Below are 18668 nucleotides of genomic sequence, written 5' to 3' on the forward strand. Positions count from 1 at the left end.
ATGATCTCTTTTAAATCTTTATATGAGTTTCTTTTTAAGAAACCATTTTCTTTTATAATGTAGCAAATAGCAATGTTACAATTCCAATCCAGCCCCTACGAAGCAGAGGCCCCTTCGCTAGTATATTTGTTAATATGTATAATGCATATGATTAAAGATATGTATATATGATTAAATCATATTAAAAGTATATTTAATATATTATTTATATTTTAAAATTTTTATTTATTTTAAATAAATTTAGTTTTCAAAAAATATTATGAATTAAAAATATTTGGGGTTTCGAGTCCTTGCATGGAACCCGTCTCCGTTAAGGATTGGGGATAGAGGATAATTTTTTATCCCTAGTAGAATCAGGGCGGGAACAAGAATTTATTTCAAAATCAAGGTCAAAGATGAAGAATATGATCTCTGCCTTGAACCTGCCCCATTGTCATTCCTAAGGTTGACCCTAAGTTTGGCCAATTCCGTTGAAGTTGCAGCCTTAAAGTTAATAATGGTGTAAGTTGGTTATCCAACCTGAAGAATTTACACAACATCATGCCTGAGCCATTCAAATTTTAGCAAATGTAGAATTCGAGTAGGATTTTCATCAGGTCATGTCCAGGTCAAGTCTAGGTAGAACCGGAACTGACCTGACAAGAAACACTATGGACCTAGAACCAAACCGGACCTGGTAGGGTCTATAATTTTAGACATAGAACCGAAAGGATCGTTCTTAGAACAATTGGGTTTGACCCGATGGACCCGATTATAATAAACATATTGTGACTAATAATAAACCAACTGCCGCTATAAGTTTTATGTGTGTGCTTTTAGCGACAGTCAAGGACATCTTTAGCGGCAATTGTGACTGCCGCTAAAACCATATATTTTTTTTTCATATAAGCTTTTTGTTTTTAATTTTTTTTTCTAATTTGCTTCAAGTAACCTGTTTTCTCTATATTCACTTAAATTGAAATGAAATACAAAAATTAAAAAAAAAACATCAATTACAAATAAAATTTAAAAGCCCATTCTCGCTTCAAAATATTTGAATCACAAATGCATCTTAATTTCAAATTGATAAACTCTTGGTTTGTACAAAAATGTTCTCTTCACAATGCCACTTTCGGAGTTTTTCAAATCAAGCCTCATCATGTTTGTTCACTTCACAAATACATCTTTGTTGTTTGAATCCCAAGAAGAGAGCCAATTTGAAGGGTCTTTGAGACCCTTTTTCAGGTCGAGAATAGCTTTTCTCTCTATGGTGTTGCAAAGCATGTCAACAGTTCTAAAACTCAAGTTGATGGCTGCCATGAAAGCGCTTTGATAGGACTTCAAAACACACCTTTAGTTTGGCTGGCCAGGGTATCAGGTACAGGCCCACATATTCCATCCCTAGATTCCTAAAAAACACAAACAAATTGAAGGACCACACAACCTTCCTCCCTCTTCACTTCTCTCTGTGCAAGAGCTAGCTGGTATATATTTGGATTGGTGCAATTAATTATGTATTCAGTCAAATTAAGGATTAGTATAATTGAATTAATGCATGTGAACACTGAAAAGAAAAGACATATATATTGTTCCTTACTTCAGAGCTTGCTTGAGTCCGAAAATGGGGTCATGGTGATCAGATCCCTATAGCTTAGAAGTAACAAAAATTTCTTCTCTGCTCACTGCCTCATCATGAATTGCCTCCATTAAAGCACTACCTACGGTAGGTTCCGAACCATATATCTTTGCAGTGTCGAAATGGTGGTAACCCATCTGAATTAATTAATACCACAACCACATTATATAAAGTTCATGCAACTCATCCTACTTCAACAATGAGCAATAGAATATATATACCATATTGAAGGGGCTTGAAAATTTTCCCTATCCTATATCGAGTACTACAAACTCACAAACACTAATTAAAACTGTCAACTTATAGCTTTTGTCAAAAACATAATATATGTACAAGCTTAATTAACAAAGGCTACAAATTAAATTTCATTGCATTGCAGGGACGAGACTGTTTTCCAAAGCCCCAACTTAAACATGCATTAAGCTTAACAGAAAGAAAGCAACATGAAGAGAATGAGGATCGAGCAGAAGTTTTGTACCTTGAAGGCCATCCATATTGCGAGCTCGACTCTTTCTCTATCATAAGGGAATGCAACCATGCCAAATCCCAGAAGGGGAAGCTTGGAACCACTATATAATCTCACTTCTTCGTTTCTCATCTCTGTATCTCTATCTTGCTCACAGCTCGCGCATTGTATATCTATATATCTAGCATAGAAGCGCATGAATTCAGTGCTTGGCACATAGGCATGTAGTACAGTAGTACAAAGATTGATGAAATTAAAAACTAATTAAACTATTTAAATCTTAAGACGAAACTACCACGTAAATTGTGTTGAGATAGCAATCCCCCGGTAAACAGACTCATCACCAACCTATTTTTTTATTATTAAGGATGCTTAAGAAAAAAGCAAATTTCCTAATAACAACTGACTGCCTAGATCTCAATGCAGTTGGTACTTGCTAGGGATTCAGCTCTGGAGAAGGATTCTAATATCTATAACTAGAACAAATACCAGAATTTTACATGACCTCATGGAGATTCAGGGAAATTGCAGCCAATACTGGAACTATAAGGTTTTTCATTTTAATTTTATATAATTGGCAATTAAAATGTAATCAAGTCAATTGGAATAATCTTATAAGACTCCTAAAATGACTAAGAGAATACCATATCCAAATCCTAAACTTTATATTAATCTCAATCAGGTATGGGCTATGACAATAGTCATAATTCCAGGGGTTGGATCTGCTTGGAAACAAAGACAAGATGAGGTAGAACCTACCTCTAATGGTATCCTTTGAGGCGTTGGTCCAATGCTGCAGTGAAGAGACAGAATCAACTGCTGGTGGCCTACAAACGAGTCACATGGATATATTTCTCAGCAATATACCTCCCCAAGAATTTCTACAGGAAATGCAGCAAAAGTGAACACCTGAAAACTCTGGTGGCCTGCAAACACCGCTGGAAATACATGATGGAGGAACATGAACCTGCAAATCAAGCCATCAACTTACATAATTTACAAACCTACAAACCCTTACATGGCCTATGGGCTAGCTAAACTTTGCCAAGGAAATCAGTCTTGGAAGGAAAAAATTACTCAGTAAAAATTTATAATACTTGGATACAAAAGTTACCAATAAGATACTGTAGGAAACTATGAATGAAGTGAAAGAGAGACGCAAAAAATTCACAGATCCTGCTTTTCTTGATATAGGATTACGCTGCATATAAAGGTACTTCTAATGGAAAATGAAGTTGCTAGTATTTAGGAATGAAACCTATCTCCTCCACATATTCAGTTTTTAGAAATAGTCACCAAGGTTTAGTGAAAATAGACATGAAACCTTATGAAGAAATCTGCACCCAAATACTACCCATCAATCATCATGTTATTACTCCCATGAGTGCATGTGCTTTGAACTCACTCTTTCCAGGTTTTTTAATTAATTCTCCATCCACTAATGGTTGTAAGAAGAAATGACCAAGCAGATATTGTTGTTGTTAATACAGCCACTATAAGTTTGGAGGCATTCACCTACGAAGTAAAGGCAACAAAATCAGTTTCAAATTGAAAATAAAGAGGAAAAAGTATAAATTTTCAATTTCAAGAAATGGAAAAAAATCTAAAACACCAGGTGTAAGCCTGTCAGTTAACAGGACCAAAATCATTATACTGCTATCAAGTATATGATCAGAGGCTTTCAGCAATAAAATATGGTGCATTTTTACATACATTAGGACCTGATTTTGGATAAATAAACTGCCACATAATTCACATTGATCTTTCAATCTCCTCTAAATCATTTCCGCCAACAAAAGTGACAATAACCAAACAATCTAATATCTAACAAATTCATATATAATCCAAAAAAGCCAACAAATTGTTAATCAGATTTTTTTTTTGCATCCAAAATCTATGGGTTTCAAAATATGCAAATTTTCAAAGTCGTACTTACAGATGATATCTTTGATGAATTGGATCCAGATTTACGAGCTTGAGAAATGGGAGGAACTGAATCTTCTAAGATTTCATGTGCTGCACTATTGCCACGACCAACAGTGGTAGCTAGTAATCCTACAGAGCAAAATATGAAAATGATAGTTATACTAAAACTAATGGAAAAACGAATTTGCTACAAAAAAAGAGAGGACTAACCAATAACACAACAAGATAAGGATATCTCTTTGCTAGACCCCTTTTTTATGGAATTGAGGCATTGGTACAGTAAAGTAATGCAATTTGCAAGAAATTGTTATTGAAGTAGCAGAAACATAAGAATGCTGTGTAACTTAGAAGAGTTAATTTGGCCATGGGGGTAAATTTGCAACACATTACAAGTCCATATACATACATAATATTGCTTGTATATATCTGTGTGTTAGTATGGACTGTTGCATCTAGGTTGTTTATCATAGATAAAGTCGGGTATAGAGGGGTGCTAAGATTTGACATGGAAAACTCTAAAAGATTTAAAGTCAATGGCTACTCGCTTTAAGAATTGAGAATGAAATAAATAACATTCACTTCTTTTCAACAAATTGATGCTGCAACTTATAGGTCAAAGCATCGATAATAGACAATAAAGCCGATTCTCGAGTGGATCCCCTTTGGCAAGGAAAAAGGAAAAAAAATATCAATTCCATAGGGAACACAAAGCATTAACAAATAATTCAATAAGCAAACATGTTTAAATGGTAACAAACATTAAAATAGTAAAGTATACACCTTTTTTCAAACAAAAAATCTAGATATTGTTCCAACCCTAAGTCGCTAAGCTTTTCAGACTCCTGTGCCTGAGAGTCATAAATTGGTGTTGATCATAGAACAAGAAATGAGAACCATCCAGAGATGGAATTGATCCAAAGTGTGCCCTCAATAGAGAACCATCTTCAAAAATAGTTATAACGAACCACCTCTACTGCAAAGACCATGTTATCTTTCAGACAAGCTTTGGAGTTGAAAACTCTAGAGCTGAAATTGTTGGAAACGTGAATTGAATCATTCAAAGGAAAATGTTAACTTGAAAGCACCCTCTACTTGATTTGGTCTAGGGTAGAAGAGAATTCGAAGAAAGAATGAGAGAGAGAATTTGGAGAAGTTACGAATAGCTCCAAACCCTAGACAATTCTAAGGAAGGGTGAAGTGATCCCAATACTTAATGAATTAAGATAGAGAGAGTGAGTGAGAGAGAGAGAGAGAGTTTTACTTGTTAGTTGTTGTTGATGCTGACCGATGGTGCAAAGTTTGGTTGACAACGAGACGTCGGTGGCACGAAGCTCAATTGATAGAGAGAGAAAGAGGCAATTAAGAGAGAAGGAAAGAGAGATTTAGAGAGAGCAGGAAGAGGAAGAGGCGCGGGGGGTGAAAAAACCTACACAATTTGCGCCTAATTTACTGCAACAGTCATTTAGTTTTTAGCGCCTAATTTACTATGGCAGTCGTTTAATTTTTAGTGAGACCAATATTTCTAGCGGCAGTCACCATTCTGCTGTTTCAAAAACTACCGCTAGAAATGCTTTTTCTTGTAGTGTAAAGAAACATTTTAAAAAGAAAGGGAAAGAAAACATGGATCCTAGGGATAAAAAGCAATTACAGGGAGAGGAAGAGCTTGATTTAGGCACAAGGAAATGGGGTAACTTAAGGAAAAGAGACTATTAGAATATGGGTTTAACCAAAAAATGGAGAAGCTTGCATTTTGTAGAGTAATATGGGTTTAATCAAGAAAAGAGAAAGGAAGAAACAGACATTATAAAAGTGAAAAAGCAACAAATGATGGATAGAAACTTAGGTTAGTTTAAGAAGCAAAATGAAAGAAAAGATTAGAAACTTGGAGATGAAGGATAAAAGTTGGAAGTAAGAAGAAGCTCATGGTTAGAAGTGTTTCTCACTAGGACCCAAATCCACTACTTGTGAACTTCAAGTGCAACTTTTTTGTTTCCAAAATTGAAGCCAATATGTGTTATTGGTTTTCATCTAGTGATTGATATTATTTTGAGAACATGGATTGTATTTTGAAACAAAGGCAAGCTTGTATTTACTTTTTAAAACAAAAATATAATTAATGAATATTCATATTGTAAAACACCCCTTTAATTTTTAGTTAATTAGGAATGACTCAAACAACTTTACAATGTAAAATATTGGCAATTACAATCATCTTATCTTTATAGATACTTCCAATCTCATGAATAAATTGGTTTCCGTCTATATTTACAAGGAAAACTAATTTTGGCTTTCTCAGGATAATTTGAAAATATTTATGGAATATAAATTTTTTATATGCTAATTGATGTAGGGTGATCTGGCCCGACCTCGTAGCACGGGGACACGTGGACATGACCTGGCATAAGTGACAACTCAACGCGATAGCCAGGCCACAACTCGGCGTAACAAGCTCGTTGAGGCCCAACCAAACGACTCGGCGGGTGTGACAACTCGTCGAGAAGCAAGGCCCAGCTCACCCCAAGCCTGAGGGTGGAGCGCCCCGAGCTCCCTCCGTGCAAAGGGCCCCGAGCTCCTTCTGAGGGGCTCCGAGCTCTCCCTCCCTAAAGGGAGCACCCCAGCTTTTGGCTAAGTGTCCCGAGGGAGAAACACCTCGGGACAACACTGTTGAGACTCCTGTTCGTACTTGCTTAAGGCTCACCTCCAGTGCGAGCACCTCGGCGTACCTCGGCACCTCGGTGCAAGGCAACCCAGCCCCAGGCGGTTCAGTGCAATGTAGCTCGGCAGCTTGCAGGGTAGATCCGCCTGACATCCGTACCAGCCGGATCTGGTGGCAGCGCCCACATCTCTTGCCAGGCAGTGTCGTGCCCGCCGTCTCTGAAAAGTATGGCACACCTGATGAGTCCGTACCCTGCAGCATCAGCCTGCACCTGCCACCTCAGCCCTGGCAGTAACGGCTAGGGCAGTGGCGGTTACGCCTGATGTGACTGAGCTCCGGTATGAGAGGACTCCACGAAGCAAAAGTATTGAAGCTAACACTTTCGGCACTCTTAACTCTCTGTATTTTCCTTGAGTTTTCCTCAGAGTTCTAACTTAGTCATCGGAGTGTTCCCGTCGGGAGAGCTCCCCGGGAACCCTTCACGTTCCTCTTCATCTCAGGTGTCGTCTGTCACAGCTAGGAGCCAAGTTTCAGCCAGCTAGGAGTGCCCAGATCGTGTTGCATCACTAATGAATCATATTTTCTTTTTCTATTAATGAAGCATGTGCACAATTTCATTCCACTTGATCAAAATTATCCTTTATAATTGAGAAAAGAATGAAATCAAGACTTAGAGACCAAGTTTGAGTTTTAGTGATAGCTAGTTAAAGCATGATTTGCTAGCAGATGTATAGTACCATTAGCATTTCTAGGAACAAAACAAATTGAGCAAGAAGGAAAGCAATCAATCAAGTTCTTGCAATCAACTAGGGCAATCTTTAACTACCATAATAGTTGTGAGGATTCCACCAATAGATCTACATTGTTCTTTGCATCACCTTCAAGTTATCTATCAAACTCCTACAATCATCTAGGGAGGTCTTTAACCACCATGGTGGTTGAAAGGATTCCACTGCTATGTCTACTAGGGTCCTACATGGGTCGGTTCAATGCAATTGCACACAGTTCTCTCAACCAAACCAAAGCACTCAAGTTGAAGTTTTTGCCAAATTGGAACCAACTGACCATACATGAACAGTTGAACACTGACTTATAAAAATGAGTAGATGGTTTCTTGGGTTGGTTGGTTTGAACCCAATTGACTATTGAGAGAACCTATTGAATTGAAAAATGAGCCTAAGTGCCCAACAGCTTGTAACCTATTGTTTATTGACAATGACATTCTATGGTCTATGCTAAGTTTACACTTTAATCAACGTAGGAATGACATTTCACTATTTAAAATTCTCTTTCTACAACTTTTTCATTTTTTGTTGAAGAGTAATTTGTTGATACAACTTTATGCTTTCATTGAAATAGGAAACTACAACTTGTTGAATATTAACTATTAATACTACATTTTATTACTATTTTATTATTGTTGATACAACTTTATGCTTTTCCTAACATGCTACTTTTTGTTTACTAATACTAGGTTATTATATATATAGGAACATATAATCGGTTTGATTTGGGTTATGGTTGGTTTATAAACTTATGAACTAAAATTAAATTGATCAATTGGGTTTTGAATATTAATGAACCAAAATGACCAAAAACACTCTAAAAATCAGCCATATAATTTCAAGTTGGGCTACTTCAGTTGATTTGGTGCTTTTTGTGAACAACCCTAGCCTCTAAATTGATTTTTATTATGTTTGTTTGGGTTTGGTCTAATGAGAAAAAGTTACCACCATTGTGGCCCATTTATTTTACAATAGGAACAATGGAATATGATAGACTAATAGAAATATAGTGAGCAATGGAAGCATTAGACATAATGCAGTCCTTTGGGATCAAAAGGTGTTTTCTCAAAAACAATTGCAATGTGAGCCATCCAAATTTGTTTTATATAAGTACCACACTATAGTAAGAAATACATACCATAATCCCATACTTTGAGTCTTATTTCCACAAAAAATAAATAAAGTCAATTGACAACATTGCTATAAGACATATCTTCCATGCCCATGCATAACTAGAGATGGAAAGAAAGCCAAACTACTTTAGAGCCTGAACAACAAAGAAAGATATGCTATAACATTTCTATTGCAGTGTGATAGATAGGGCATATAGGGACTAATGGGAATGATGTTTCACAAGAGTATCGTGAGTGGCTAAGGCATCCTTAATACATTTTCAAAGAAAGATCTTTATATCAAGGTTCAAAATTTTGTTACATATTGTCCAATATGGTTGGTGAGTCACAAATACACCAACTACATGCCTTTTGGCCTTTTGGCCTTTTGATCCATTTCAAGGGGTAGGTAAGCTTAAGAGCTACCCCATGACCTATTTTGAAAAAAAAAATTATAAAAAATACTTGTATTAAGTTCATGTTAGGCTGTATTTGTATAAGGCGTAAATGTGAACCGAGGTAAACTTTACACTCTGGTTCAATTTTATTAACGTTTGGATGAGATGTTATGTAAAACTCCACTTTAGGTAAATTTTACATCGAAAATCGATGGAAAGTTACCATCGATAAAATTGATGTAAAACTCCATCTTCTCAAAACTCGATGGAATCTCTCTCCCCTTGTTCTTCTTCCTCCCCGGTTTCACTCTCATCTGTTTGTACCTACCATTGCAACTTCCAGAAGTAGTAGTTCTCCCCCTTCTCCCCTTCTCCGATCAGTCTTCGACTTCTGTTGAAGACTCCACCATCGGTGTTGCAGATCTGTACCTCTTCTCTGCTCAGCCTCCATGCCGCATGCTTCTTCACCGGCGTATGAAGTTTCCATCTGTTCCTTCACCCAGGTTGGTACCAAACGACAACGAATCAAAGCTCGCACCTCTTCTTAGTGCTGCAATGGTAAATTGGGTTCGACCGGCGTTTCCACCATCTCAGAGCACATCAACAGCGGAGGACAAGATAATCATAGCCATGATGAAAACGTCGATTATCAAAAGAAACCCATGAGAAATCACCATTATCGTCGTCGTGAATCAGCTTAGCTCAAGCACTTTTTCTTTCCTTCTCTCTCACAAACTTTTCTTGTCTTCTCTCTCCTTCACCGGCACAGTGACAAGATGTAGGGGTATTAGAGTCATGATGGGTTTATGAAACGTTTAAGTTAGGTAGGCAGGGGTAGGTAGTGAAACGTTTAAATTACTTGATTCTCCAAACATGATGAGTATAAATGGGGCCAATAACCGATCCCCATTTTACACTCTCATCAAACTGGTTCTCATTTTTACATTCGGTGTAAATTTGTTTTTACACCTCAAACTAACATAGCCTTAGTACTTTAAACCTTCACTACAAAAAAAAGAAAATCAACCTTTAGCAACAATCAAAAAATGTTGCAACTGCTTAAAAACTATTACTAAAGGCTTTAATTACAACCGGACTGGCTATTGTTGTTAGTGGTGTGGTTAAAAGTTTTTATTACAATTAGACCTATTCATGGGCCAGGCTTCGAGCCGGGCCTCATTCAAAATTTGGAAAAATCCAAGCCCAAGCCTAACCCATGAACAAGTATAATTACAAAGAGCTATTGTTAATGAAGTGGCCTAAAATATATTATTAGGAACAATTACTATTGATTGTGGCCAAAAGTGATTTGAGACTATAGTCCACATATGTATAGGAAACAATCACATTAGTTATTGTTAAAGCATATACAACAATTGATCAATTATTGCTTATATCCATTTTTTGTAACAATATTTAGTGAAATAAAGACAACCATGCAATTGTTGTTAATTATTGACGAAAGGAATAATTAACAACCATGATTATCCTTATTGATCAATTATTATTTATAACCATTTTTTGTTACCTAAACCTAATTGATCAATTATTGCTTATAACCATTTTTTGTTACCCAAACCTAATTGATCAATTATTGCTTATAACCATTTTTTGTTACCTAGCTGCCTAGGTGCCCACCTCATTTTGGTTGCTAATGGTGTGTCTTTTCATAGTTATTTACTATTAGAAAAGCACTTGTCACCCAAACTTGGGAAATAGTCCAATCTCCCTATCATAGCCTTGTTGGTTGCTAGAGCCAACACAAGAATTAAATCAACTTTAGTTACAATGTAGTGTACTTACCCTCTTAAGCTTTTCATGACTAGATTAACCATATAGGTACGCTAGAAACAAAGATGGAATCTCTTATCTATATTCTTATTTTTAGATTAGATTTACTTGTACATGTGTTAGTGTGATAATAGCTCAATTAGGGTTTGTTTGATAATAACTCAATTTGTTGAGCTGAATGGTTACTCAATTAAATCATTCAACTAATATTAACCCTTAAGAAATATAAACTAAACTCCTGAAAAGGGTTATATAAATATGAAATACAAGGCAATGCCCCTATTTTCTTTAGGTAATAGGATTGTTGTACGATTCACAAGAACACAAGAACAAGAAAGATCAATCAATGATATACATCCAAACCAAATCAAAGAATCAATAAAGATGAATAAGAAAATATTGAAGAGCTTACTTGCAAATACATACAAATACAAATATACATATTTCTACATGCAAAATATGCACAATGCAAATACATATAAAATAAAAAAAAATACAAATATGTATAGTGCCTAAATTGATCCTTAAGCTTAGTTTGGAAAGAGTAGAAATACAAACATGTATAGTGTAAATATATACAAAATAATACAAAATGCAAGGCTTTGCATTGTACATAATTGTCTTTGTACTCCTTCCAAACTAAGCCTTAGGCTGCGTTTAGGAAGAATGCAAATATGGAACTGGGGGAAATATGCACCCTGGTTTGGTTTTGTTGGCATTTGGTAAACATGGAAATATGCTTCAAAAATTAATGCAAAAATTCCCATACCACCTCATTTACCCCCAAAATGAGTATAAAGTCTACTTCAAAAAAAATTAACGTAAGCCTTTGCTGATCGACCATTAAAGTAAAAGGAAGAAACATTTGCTCTCTTTAACCATTGATTGGTAGAAGCAACCATCAAGGTTACTTATTAATCATTGTGATGGTTGATCCATACATTGGGCACATGTTCTATCTTGAACCAATCTTCTATTAAATAGTATATGCCCTTAGCTCCAATCAAATTGACGTACATAAACATTTATTAGTAAAATGAATAAAGTACATTATCGTTTCATGTTCTTATCAGTGTGTTTTTTGTGAATTACTTCTTAAACTGGACACTTATGAGACTCGTGTTAATTTAGAATGTTCTCACCTATTGGATAAACTTGGGGAGTTTATCCTAGCAAGGCTGACACTTGTGTACTGCCGAACTGGTGAAACAACTTGTCTCAGTTGCTGGGGTTAGACCCCAAGCACAACTAGTGGGCATTTAGAAGAAACATTAAAATCGGACCAATTTTAATTTATGCCCTAGACCTTGGAGATAAATGGGAAAAAATGGAAAGTTGCACTTAACCCCAAACTTAATTATGATGCTACACTAGGTATTGGACTAAGCTACTTTCGATGTGCCAACCAGTGAGATCCATCAAGGATCAAATATCTGGGCATGTTGGGGTAGTTTACAAGTTACCTGAGTAGGTGATCATAATGATAGGATCGACCCCTTTGCTAGACAAAGTAAATATCAAGGTTTGCACTCTCTTTGATGGAAACCTAAATTATCGACAGTGGATTTCAACTGTATTTAAAATCTAATTTGGAAAAATGTATTTATATGCTATATTATTATTTTATGAAAAAGGTTTGCAAAAGGTTTTAATCCTGGGATCCATCTAAGCGGAGAATGTGATACTGCATTTTGTAATCAAGGAATAGGTCATTCCCTATAGGCAGTGTTCTGATGATTATAGGCCAAGAGGTTAGGTGTAAGAGACCATTACAGGGTTGATTACCTAATGGGCTTTATTTTACATAAATCCATTATCCTTGGGTCTTCATAGGGTGGTTGAATCCAATGATCATTTATATGTAAATGTTGGGTCCAAATTGAGCCCAAGCTAATTGGGGCCAAGGGTTCACTACCCCTGAGTAGTGAATTCACCATAACCTCTACCAAAGATGGGGCCGAACCCTTATGGACTTGTATGAGATCTTTGTGGGTCCCATGCTATATAGTATTTAAGACCAAAGTGGCCATGACATATAGTATTTAAGCCCAAATGGGCTTAAGGTCCATTATTAGTATGATAATTATGTGATTGTGATATGACTTGGGCTGAAAATGGGCAAGGATCTGGTATGGAGTACTTCTTAAGAAGATAATGTTTATCAATTAAAGATAAACTCATAATCCAACTTTGATTTGGATCAACACTTAATTAGGTTAGGAGAGTGCTCTATATAAAGGAGAAAGAGGGGAGAGTCCAATTATGCTAATTCTCTCCACTCTCTTGTTCCCTTCTCTTCTCCATTGCTTCTCAAAAACCTTAATTCGACCTAACTTTGATAAGAGCTGATTTTTTTCAGTTCTCTATTGTGTTTTTGCAAGAAAAATGGTAGAGAATATCAGGTTCACATACCCACTTCGATCCAAGCAAGTTGGAGTCTGGTTTTTGCTGAAATGGTGTTGCTAAATTGGCTTTACATACACACTATGCCATTTTTAGTTGGAGGTTGATTTTGGAATTGATATTGGGCGTGAACTACCACTTTGGGAGCTTTGCAGTGTGGTATCTGTATCAGGTATTATCAATTTTAACTTGACTTCAAATTTGGTCCAGTTTAGTGCAAGATCAATCCCAAAATTTCATATTTCAAAATCACCTAGAAATTGGTTCCTGGGTTGGGTTAAAAAATTTTAAAAATTTGGCCAACCACCACCCGGTTTGGCCATGCCAAACCTAATTTCTAACCCTTCCAACATCTTCACCTTTTTGTTTCATAAAATTATTCTTTTGTCATGGGAGAATCTTTGATAATCAAATATTCTAGAACTATTGGAATCCTATCCTCTCGCAATGATGGAAGACTAAGGCAACAACTAATCTCCAACCTTTTCAAGGAGATCAAGTATGAGTGCATCGAAAGGGAGACAAGTTTAGAGCAATATGAATAGGAATGACAATGGGGTGGGGGTGGGGATAGGGATCCACTCCCCATCCCCATCCCCTTCCCCACTAACGAGGACAAGACTATCACCATCCCCGTCCCCATGAGGATTCCCATCCTTGCAAGAGTCCCTACTCCCCACCAAACCTCATACTAGCTTAATAAACATATTTATAACCTGGTCAAATCTTGAGAAAATTTTCAGTTTCATTCTACTCCACGAACAATAGGACAAGGAGAATCTCACAATGGAAAATAATAACATTAGAAGTCAAAAGAAAACAAGACAGGTGAGCCCTAATTGAATCTTTTCAAACTGGCACTTTATCCTATCAAAGAAGGGGAATATAAGTAACAATGGAGGCTTAAGGATGATCACAAAGAGATTGAAGAAAAAGGCGGGTCATCTTCCGTAGGCCTATAGTCTTTGAAGGCCCAAACCTGCTAGTCGAAACTTGAAAGTTTAGACCGTAGGAAAGAGGAAAATCAAACCTGATTTTAGATTTATGTATTGAACTAGTTGACACATGAATGGCCAATGGTCATCAATTTGTGAGTCTTGTACTTAAAATAGGGTTTATGTCTTTCCTCCGATGTTGTCTAGTCTGACCGACTAAGTGGGAGTAGTATGGGTTGTCAAAACTCATAAAAATAACCAATAAGGACAAAATATTACATAGTTGTGGGGGGGGTTTTACTTTTTTATAAAGACAAAACGATGAGGAGTTGTAGCTGCCCAGATTTCAAAACAATAAAAAATGATATAAAAAATAAAATTAAAACTAAAAGCTATTGTTGCAGAAGCATAAGGACAATGGCAAATGACAATAGATCGGTTCAGGTTTGGTGATGTTGAATAAAAAATATTTTATTGGAAAAGAATACAATAATATTAAAAAAAAGCCCATACCAGTAAGGCTGTAACCTGTTCGTGCAGTCCTCCTTCCTTCGATTTAGTCTAACTATTTCTTCAATCCATTGTTGATATGGTTGTGATCTTGTAAATAACAGCCCGTTGTTCCAGTCCAGTGCCACCACTGTGTAAAGAAAAAGAAGAGGAGGGGAAAAAGAGTAAACCTAAACTGAGTAATTGACTCATTTGGGGTTGGAGTCGGCAAGAGAAACTGAAACATGCTATGTAGGTAAACCTAAAAGTATTATATATAAGGTAATTTTGTAATTGAATTAACGGGGATCTCCACGGGGCAAGAATCGGGAACCCCGTGAGGTGGGAATGCTATCCCCATTTCTACCAACGGGGATGAAAATTTCCCTATTCCCATTCCCGCCCTATTCGAGGTAGATCCCCCTCAGGAGCAAATCCCTAAATATGAGATAGTAAGAATGTGAACACAAGGCAAGTCACCTACCTTGCGAATCTAGTACTTAGAAAGTTAAGGAGGTTGTAGAGAGAGGAAATAATATAGAATGAAATGAATAAAAGCGGTCTTTGGTCCAATATAATAAAATGTAGGAAAGAATGGGTGAGAAGGAGAGAGAGGTTTGGGCTTTGGCTTTTCATTTCGTGAAAGAAAGGAAATTTCCTCGATTATTTTTCTAATTTTAAGCATTTTCTAATAAATATACAAAACATAATTTTAAATGGGGACCCAACTTTCCTGACTCGGTGGGGTCGAGGATGGGAATTGTTATGGTGGGGCAGGGACGGGGACGAGGATTGATAGGAATCCCCGATCGGGGTCTAGGTTAGGAATGGGGATTGAAGTCCTCGCCCCGCCCCGACCCTAATATTAAATGTTATTTATATTAAAGATACTATTATATTATTTATATTATATATATCAATATATTTAAAACATTATTTATAATTTAAAATTTTTATTTATTTTAAGTAAATTTATTTTTCAAAAAAATACTATTATCTAAAAATATTTCGGGGATTCGGGTCCCCACGGGGAACCCATCTCCATTAGGGATCGGGGATGGGGATGGGGATGGGGTTAATTTCAAAATCGGGGTTGGGATGGGGAATATATTCCCCACCCAAACCCACCCCGTTGCTATTCCTAGTCTGGAACTCTTTAGGCTTCACCCATTTGTTGGTACTAGTAAGTATGCACGTGACAAATCTAAATGATGATAATGATAGTAAAATGTATCCAAAAAATTCTATAAATATGTATTTTTTTTATTTTTTATTTTTTTATTTTTTATTATTAATCAAATGCAAATTGTAAAATTCAAATCTCATTACATAAACACCTTATCCAAATATGTGATAATCAGATCAATTTGTGAAGATTCAAGTATCATTGACAGACCTACCTGTTTAGCTAGATTCTTCTTTTTGTAATGTTATATCTTTTTGGTGTATCTTTTCTTTTTTTTTTTCATTTATCAAAAAAAATGTAAGGTTTAAATAGAGGGAATGGAATGATGTGAAAAGTAGTAGTTCAATTTATAATTTAAACCTCACAATTAAATAGATACTAAATTCCAAATTAAATATTTTAGTTAAAAGAAGATCTCACAATCTAATTCATATTTTTAATGTTAGTGTAAATATAAAATTATAGATGTGTTCAACTTTTTCTATATTTTTTTTCTATTTTTGTGTGTAAAAATAATTTTGATATGTCAAATTTACGTTTTGTTTAATATGATAATTATATGACATTATACTTGTGCTTGAATGTTTTTTTTTGCAAAATTTATGTATTTTTTTGCCAAATAGTAAAATAATTTCATTTTTTGTTAGTTAAATTATGTATTTCAGTTTTATTATCAATAAAAATAATTCTTGTTTATTACACTTGTTTTTAATTTGATTAATACAAATATCATAATTGTATCTAATTTTTCTACATTTTTTTTGTAATTTTCTATTTTATTTTTATTTTAAAATTTTTATTACCTAACTATGACATTATAGATTGATCAATTTGATTTGGATGGTTGAATTGCTTAGTCACCACTTGGATAAATAATGATTTTGTTTTTGAGTCAATTTTAAAATATATGGGTTTATATTGTTAAAAATATTGACAAAGATCTAATTAGTAGCATTTATTAGTGAAAAATAACTTAAAGATAAGATTTAATAAAAAAAATGGGAGTTAATAACTTAAGTATAAGATTAAATGAGGTGGAAAGTAATAATTGAAATTATATTTTCAACCACTATAATTAGAGATAGACTAAATACATAAATAATGAACATTTTAATAGCCATTAAAACTATAATAAATGACTTTTATACTCTTTCTCAAACAAATAAATAAAGTATAATTTTAGTCCAACAAAATTTCACTCTGCATCAACACTTTTACATATAGTGTAGATTTAATAGGGGGTAAGTTGGTCAACTTGTAAATGAGGGTATCCCTCTTGTAACATAGGTAAATTACTTACCTACATGATCATTGAAGTCAATAAGTGCTCTCTCCCTTTCACCTTTCGGTTAAGTAAAATAGAATGAGGCTTTAGAAAGGTTAGTGGGCATGAAGCTAGAACATACTTAGGCCATGTTTGGTTAACTGTATCTAGCCTCATTCTTTTAGTTCTTGCCCATTCTAGGCAAGAATGAGATAACATTAGAATGTTTGGTTACAAAATTTTGCCACGGGTCACATTCTTTTTAGAGTGAAAAATCAGCCCCATAGCAGAGAAATTGAGTAACTTGCAACATGAAAAATAATCATGCCCCATCTTGCTCATTTTCATTCTTTGAGGAAACTCTGCCTACAAAACTACTCCCATAGATATTTACTTTTGCGAAAGTACTTTTACAAAAGCACTTTTATAAAAGTAAATTTATGAAAAGTACTTTTATGAAAGTAAAGTACTTTTATGAAAGCACTTTTACATTAAAACACTTTTATAAAAGTACTATGAAAGCACTTTAATAAAAACACTTTTATGAAAGCATTTTATAAAAGCACTTTTATGAAAACACTTTATGGAAGTACTTTTACGAAAGTACTTTTATAAAAGCACTTGCTTTTATGAAAGTACTTTTACAACAAATCTATGCCAACTGGTAAACATTGACTGTTGGAGACCTAGGCCGATAGTTTATGAATACTGGCACAAAATTTTTTTGAGGAATGAAATTGAGCAACATAGGACACTTGTCAATTTGAAAATAATTCATTTTTAGGAAAAAAAGTGTTTGGTTCATAGCAATACTTTCTCATTATGCCTATTTTTACCTATTCTTGTCCATTTTAGAATTTCATCTTGGGTAAGAATGAGAATTGAACCCAACATGGCCTTACTTGTTCGGCTAAATACACTTACTCAGCTAAGTAAAAAAGGACCGAGGTCTTAACTCTTAACAAGGTTAGTGGGCATCAACACACTTATCCGAGATCGGCTTGAGTGCTCATGAGACTGTGTTCACACCATGCACAGTTGTTTTATACCGTGTATTGGGAATATCTCCCTACTTATACGTTATTTTTCATGGGGAGATATTCTCAATGAAAGGCTTATGTATGAACAGTGTGAACAGAACACAAAAGCTGATTTCACCAATCATTAGTTATGAGGAATTTGGATTAGTTGAATGCTTTTAATTATTGAGCCCAAATCTCCCACCCACACAAACTCTACGCCGGTCTACCCACATAACATCACAGCCACACATGGACAACATCTCATTCTCCAACATGGTATTATGCACGGGGAGATGTTGCTAGTGTGTTGTAGTAGATGTGGGCAAGTGATCCAGAGTCGAGTAGGCTGTTAAACCAATGATAAAGGAGATGTTTGAAACCATGGCCATTTTTCAAGACAACGTGCCATGTCGGATCCACATAGGCATTTCAACAAATGCCCATGTATCTCATTGTTTGGTTCAGCCATTTTAAAAAAATCGGGCATGCCTCGAGACCTCACAGATGCATGAAACATAGGTGAACTGATGTATATTCTATGTGGTACTTACCTGCCAGCACATACATGAAAACGGTGATGAAAATCACCTTACCAAACAATATAGTATTGGTCATTGCCT

At 35.3% G+C, this 18668-nt stretch overlaps 1 protein-coding gene across 10 annotated transcripts; it reads right to left on the reverse strand.

Annotated features, from left to right (window-relative positions):
• Window positions 1-1032: 1032 nt before the first annotated feature.
• Window positions 1033-15181, reverse strand: LOC104608546 (uncharacterized). Of its 10 annotated transcripts, none has more exons than XR_016076689.1 (8): window positions 15061-15180; window positions 14601-14727; window positions 4018-4136; window positions 2991-3048; window positions 2841-2908; window positions 2094-2262; window positions 1577-1752; window positions 1033-1460 (listed from the first exon to the last, which is right to left on the reverse strand). XR_016076689.1 is itself a non-coding variant. In XM_088888902.1 (8 exons), the coding sequence occupies exons 5-8, from the start codon at window positions 3029-3031 to the stop codon at window positions 1624-1626; spliced, it is 399 nt and encodes a 132-aa protein (XP_088745028.1). In that variant the 5' UTR covers window positions 3032-3048; window positions 3487-3596; window positions 4018-4136; window positions 14616-14727; window positions 15061-15179; the 3' UTR covers window positions 1033-1623. The 10 variants fall into 10 exon arrangements, 7 of the variants coding, with proteins under 7 accessions (XP_088745028.1, XP_088745025.1, XP_088745029.1 ...); XR_737111.3 differs by lacking the exon at window positions 15061-15180 and adding an exon at window positions 3487-3596 and having other exon boundaries at window positions 14601-15004; XM_088888902.1 differs by adding an exon at window positions 3487-3596 and having other exon boundaries at window positions 1033-1752; window positions 2094-2254; window positions 14616-14727; window positions 15061-15179.
• Window positions 15182-18668: the final 3487 nt, after the last annotated feature.

The sequence above is a fragment of the Nelumbo nucifera genome, chromosome 5 (genome assembly GCF_055504915.1).
Source record: "Nelumbo nucifera cultivar China Antique chromosome 5, China Antique-T2T, whole genome shotgun sequence".
Lineage (NCBI taxonomy): Eukaryota > Viridiplantae > Streptophyta > Magnoliopsida > Proteales > Nelumbonaceae > Nelumbo > Nelumbo nucifera.